Genomic DNA, 5,757 nt, shown 5'->3' with positions numbered 1-5,757 from the left:
CTAGTCTATAGTCTAGTCTATAGTCTAGTCTATAGTCTAGTCTATAGTCTAGTCTATAGTCTAGTCCATAGTCTAGTCTATAGTCTAGTCTATAGTCTAGTCCATAGTTTAGTCTATAGTCTATAATCTAATCTAAAGTCTAGTCTATAGTCTAGTATATAGTCCATACTATAGTCTAGCCTAAAGTCTACGCTACGATCTGGTCTATATTCTAGTCTTCAGTCCAGTTTATAGTCTTGTCTAGTCTAGTTTGTAATCTAGACTATAATGTTTATAGTTTAATCGATAGTCTCTTGCAAGTTCTTACGTCTAATAGAGATTCTAGTTTAGAGTCTATTCTACTTTATATTTTACGTGCAAAAAATGTTTCTTTATTCAAAAATTTTACTTTTACAAATTGTTGCTACTTTAATTGTATATATAACCAAACTTTATAATAAAAATCTTACTTTCTTTAATCTCCATTTATATCCCCCACTCCTGCAATGGTATAATTTATACCAGCATGTTGCGTAGCTGAGGCCCAACTACGTCGTGGTAAAATTCTGCCAAAGTTGAAGTATTTTTGTCGCAATTTCTCTTTAATTTCATCTTCATTCATTATGGCACTAGCTTCACGAAAATTCAGAAATATTCTTCCTTTCTCATCCGTCTTAATGGGTAGGATTTCAGTACAAACATTACGTGCTTTTAGAAGAAACCCTTCCTGTTCGGCGGCGGAAGTTTCACTCTCATTATTACGCTCATTTTCCTCCTTATCATTACAATCTTTGGCATGATTATCCAGTCTTGAGTCTACCGATTGAGAACGTGAATGTTTGCTATTAGCAGCTGTATGACAATGTTTTTTCTTGTTGCGCAAACAAAAGGGATCACGATCGCTGGCCTTGACATATTGCACTATGGGTCGATTAACACCCCATTTAGGGCGTTCATCTATTTTGTTGTGTGCTTCTTTGGAGTTACGTTTTTTGTCTTTATCTTTAGATTTGGCCTTGAAAGTAGTGGTAGTTGTGGTCGTAGTAGTGGTAGTAGTTTCATGATCTTTATCAGCTTCTTTGGCAGGTTTGGTTTTTGTCTTGGCTGTATGAGTTGTGGTGGTAGTAGAGACTTCGCGTTTAAGTAAAACTTTATAAAAGTTGTCGTGGAACAAGCATAGATCACAGTTTAGCGGTAATTCCGTTTGTGTCTCTACATCTTGACTAATTTTGGAGTCTTGTTGGTCCTTTGAGTCCTCTGAGGATTCACTGAGCGTTTGTTTGGGACGATTGGTTAAGGGTATTAAAGCCAGTTTATTTGAATCTTCTTCGGGTTCTGCAAATTCCACTTGTTTTCCCAAGCTTTCACGTAAAGTATTATCCGGAGTTTTTTCTCGGTTTTCAAATAGATCGTTGACGGTTTGGGTAGCTTTCTCTATGTCTTCCACCTTATCCGGTTGATAACCATCTTCGGTGTAAATGGAAGTATCTGTCCTTTGGGTATAAGCTCCTCCTGTTGTTTTAGAAAAGTCGTCTGTTGTTGAGGCTGCTGTTGTAGGTTTAAGATGCTGCTGCATTAGATAAGTGGCAATTTGTAGATTACCTATAGCCGTCTGTAGTCCCAAAATATCCGAAGTAACTGGCAGTGGTATAAGTGTAGCAGGTTGCATGATAACTACATTTTCTCCTGCTGGATTAGGTTGTTTCATAGTGTCTGTAGTAGGAGTAGGAGTAATGGGTTTACTGAAGGCTCTTCTAAGATTAATGGGAGTGCCAATTAAAACCTTTTCCTCTTGCTGCTGTGATTCCTTTTCAGGTTCTGTGTGGATTGGTGTTTCCTTTGGTTGTTGTAACACCTTTGGTTGATCTTCTTCTGCATCTATGGACAGAACTTTTAATAATTCTTTGGGATTTTCTGCTCTAGATTCTTCAGTCCGTACAGCTTCATTGTTTACCCTGTCTTGACTTTCATCTTTCTCCTGTTGTAGCTTCCTATTTCTTTTCTTTAGTTTTTCCATTTTGGCAGCCTGTTCAGCCTTAGCTATGGCATCTAGCATGGCTTGTTGTTTTCTCTTTTGCATTTCTTCCTTTTCTAATTGCTGCCTCCTTTCCATATCCAAACGTTCCTGCTCCATTTGCTTTTGCTTTCTTACACGCTCTTCCTCCATTTGCTCTTCTTGTCTATGTCTCTCCAATTCCCATCGTCGCATGGATTCTCTTTCTTGTAACTGCTGCTTGATGGCCATGTGATACTCAGCAGCCTTGCGTTTTTTATCCAAACGTTCGGCCATTACGTGAGGTTCTATGGGAGCATTTTGTCCTCTAAGATAGCAAGAAGATTGCAGAGATTGAGTATCATCTTCACTATCCTTTAAATCATGGAGACCACGACTTAGCCATCCTGGACCACATTGTTGTTGCAAATGTTTACTGTGACTATCTTGTGTCTGATTATAACACCATTTGGCTCGTTCACGTTCCTCTTGGGTATGTTGGGTGTAAATTTCCGATTCATCAGTATGATGTATTTGATAAGTATTCGAAGTGGACACATCACGGTTCGGAGTAGAAGGAGAATTAGAGGACTCATAGAAACTAAACAAAAAAACAAAACCAATTATAATTAAAAATATAAAATTCCTTTAGGATTACCCACCCTCCCTGCTGATAACCTTTTACATTTTGCTGTAACTCCAAACAATCATCATTATCATAGGCCACCACTAGCTGTTGGTGTTGCTGTTGCTGTGAACCTCTTCTCCCCTTAACAATATAAGTTTTATTTAGAATTTGTTCGTCATTTTGAGTTTGTTGACCTTTCACCGTCCTCAACAATTGCTGCTGTTGTTGCTGTTGATTTATTATTGATCTTTTACTTCTTCTGCCCATGTATTCTAAACCTTCTGCCGATATTAAACTGTTGCTGTCAATAGCACTTGCTACACTCTCCACCTGACTAGCGCCATCATTAAACCAAATATTGGGGGTGTGTATATTTTTAGGAGAATCACTTAAATAGCCTGAAGTGTCTTCTTCCTGGCAACCATTCGCTGGATTCCCTGGTAATACCTGTAACTGATTGTTTAGTCGATGATGGTGTTGTTGTTGTTGTTGCTGCTGGTTACCAGGATCCACACTAATAAGTTGTGTATTATGTGGGTTTATAGCTAACTTTAAAGGAATTTTATCCTGCTGCTGCTGTTGTTGTTGCTGCTGCTGCTGTTGATTATAGGTAAAATAATCACCCCGGTGACGTATGACAGGCAAACTAGGACTACGTATACGTTGCATATGTGTATTTTGATTTTGTATTCTACCCTTGGCTGTTTGCAAAGTATTGGGCATAAGTTCCACATAAGAATATTTACGTTGTCCAGGTTGTTGCGACATCATACTAGTTGTATTATGACGTTGATTTAATAAAGGCGCTCTTCCTGGATGTTGACTGTTCCTTCTCATTTTCATATAAGGCTGTAAATCATCCTCAAGATCTGCTTCATGACCCAGATCATCTAAAAAGTCTTCATCATCTCGATCGATATAATTATTCATGTAATCATAACTTGGTCCTCGTTTCACCAACTGGTTATCTACTGCTGGCTGTGATTGTTGGAGTTGAGGTCTTGGTTTGGGATTTCTGTTGTTAGACGTTTGCATATTATTGTTGTAGGATTGCTGTTGTTGTTGTTGCTGCTGTTGTTGTTGTTGATATAAATGTTGACGTGAGCTTCTTTTAGAGGTCTGACTCAGGTCCAGATTTGAGTAATAAGTGCGTATGGAAGTGCGTTCTATTTTCTGGTGATGATGTGTGGAAGATGATGACTGCATAGATGAAGAAAACATTTCATCCAATTTGGCAATCTCCTCTAGAAGAAGACAGGAATATAAGCTTAACATTTAAGAGAAAATCTATCTTTATATAGAAAAACTCTGGGAGAAAATTCTGCGAATCACAAAGGCTTCTTCTATAGAAAAGTCTAGGGGTCAAAGAGGAGTTTTCTATAGAAAAACTCTGGGAGTCAGTGGGTTTTTCCACAGATAGATTTTGAGGATCTGACATGCTTTTTCTATAGAAAACCTTTAAGAGTTACAAAGGCTTTTTATATAGAAAACTGTAGGATTCAAAGAATTCTTTATAGAGAAAAAGATTCTTCTATAAAAAAAAGGCCTTTTCTATAGAAAAGTCTGGGTTTTAGAGAAGAGTTTTCTATAGATAAACTCTGAGAGTCAGTGAGTTTTTCCACAGATAGATTCTGAGGATCTGACAAGCTTTTTCTATAGAAAACCTTTAAGAGTTACAAAGGCTTTTTATATAGAAAAACTCTATACTACAGAAGAACTCCAAGAGTCACAGAATATTTTTCTCTAGAAAATGCTATGACTGGCAGAGTCTTTTTCTATAGAAAAAGTTTGAGAGTTACAGTGGTACAAAATCTCTTGATGGCACATTTTCTGTAGAAAAAACTGGTGGAGAAAAACTCTAAAAATCAAAAAATCAAAAGCTCCAGGAGTCACAGATTCCTTATCTATAAAATCCTTGTGGAGAAACCATCAATCCTTTCTTTACTCACCCTTTTCTTTAGCCCATTGTTGTTTCTTTATATCCAATAACGTGTGATTTTGCCGGCCTTCAGCTCCCGTAATCATGCCTTTAATAACACACAAACAAAAATAATATACCGGTCAATGTTTTATTGTTACAACAATAATTTTTGCTTCAATTAAAAGTTCATTGCCTCAAAGGTCAATATATTCTTAAATAAAAATTTCCTTTTTTTTTCTCACTCAACACCCGGAAATACCTTTAGTTTCGTGCAAAGTCTTAAACAAGACTAAAGCGAAAAATAAAAGTTTTCTATTAGTTTTGCGACTATGTATATACAATCAGCGATAAATTCCTTTGAATAAACTGAAAATTTCTTTTTATTAGTATTTTTATTATTTTTGGTTTCCTTGTCACTAAATTGTTGTTTTAACTGTTTTAGCTAAAGTTTCTTATTAATAATTTTGTGTATTGGCATTTTTAGTTCCTAGCAGGTTGTCCTGGGCAACCACTACCAAACAAACCATGTGGCAAGTTCGTTTCAAACACATGGGTGATAAACAAAATATATTTTGTATAATTATATAGAAAAAAGCTTTGACTATTTTATTTGTTTACACTTGTTGTGGTAGAGTGAAAGCTTAAGGAAAGGGTTAATATTTAAAGCATGTACTTTTAAAATTTGGTTATTTTCTTGGAGCTTTCACTGTACGTTGTGCTTGATTATAATGTTATGTTATATTTTCGATTTTTGTTAAAGTTTATGGTTTCCACGTTGTGTTTATGTTGTCATTTATTTCCTTATATATCAACGTCTGCCATTTTTTTTTTTTTGGATATGAAGTCCTTGCACTGATTACATAGTCTGACGTACATATGTTGACAACTATTCACTTTTTGCTTTAATTGTGTTTTTAATTTTAATAAAAAGCATGCATGCTTTTGTTTAAATTCGAAAGGGGTTCACAACAAATCTAGTGACTACTAAATTTATTAATCAGTACACTTGGTCACTAAGTTTTTCAGGTGGGCTAGTCCAAAAATATATGATTCATAGAGTTCCTAAATAGAAAACGCTGTTCATGTTATGCAATAGAGCTGAAGTAGACTAGAACAAGAACAGAACTAGAACTGAACTAGAACTAAACTAGAACTGAACTAGAACTGAACTAGAACTGAACTAGAACTGAACTAGAACTGAACTAGAACTGAACTAGAACTGAACTAGAACTGAAC

The 5,757-nt window shown here is 35.9% G+C and overlaps 1 protein-coding gene across 2 annotated transcripts; it reads right to left on the bottom strand.

Annotated features, from left to right (window-relative positions):
• Window positions 1–360: 360 nt before the first annotated feature.
• On the bottom strand, window positions 361–4,905 carry LOC111676399 (putative uncharacterized protein DDB_G0271606). Of its 2 annotated transcripts, XM_046953228.1 has the most exons (4): window positions 4,781–4,905; window positions 4,550–4,627; window positions 2,635–3,844; window positions 361–2,573 (listed from the first exon to the last, which is right to left on the bottom strand). In XM_046953228.1, the coding sequence occupies exons 2-4, from the start codon at window positions 4,623–4,625 to the stop codon at window positions 455–457; spliced, it is 3,405 nt and encodes a 1,134-aa protein (XP_046809184.1). In that variant the 5' UTR covers window positions 4,626–4,627; window positions 4,781–4,905; the 3' UTR covers window positions 361–454. The 2 variants fall into 2 exon arrangements, with proteins under 2 accessions (XP_046809184.1, XP_046809185.1); XM_046953229.1 differs by having other exon boundaries at window positions 4,550–4,812.
• Between the last annotated feature and the right edge of the window lie 852 nt (window positions 4,906–5,757).

The sequence above is a fragment of the Lucilia cuprina genome, chromosome 5, assembly GCF_022045245.1.
Source record: "Lucilia cuprina isolate Lc7/37 chromosome 5, ASM2204524v1, whole genome shotgun sequence".
Lineage (NCBI taxonomy): Eukaryota > Metazoa > Arthropoda > Insecta > Diptera > Calliphoridae > Lucilia > Lucilia cuprina.
Note: the sequence above shows the minus strand (reverse complement) of the source record. Positions and strands in the feature narration are given on the sequence as shown.

Bases quoted from the DNA above. Each gene is read 5' to 3' on its own strand.
- LOC111676399 (XM_046953228.1), bottom strand. From the start codon at position 4,625: ATGATTACGGGAGCTGAAGGCCGGCAAAATCACACGTTATTGGATATA. The intron at 3,845-4,549 runs GTGAGTAAAGAA...GTCTTCTTCTAG, and splicing joins ACAATGGGCTAAAGAAAAGG to AGGAGATTGCCAAATTGGAT. The intron at 2,574-2,634 runs GTGGGTAATCCT...TTTTTTGTTTAG, and splicing joins AAAGGTTATCAGCAGGGAGG to TTTCTATGAGTCCTCTAATT.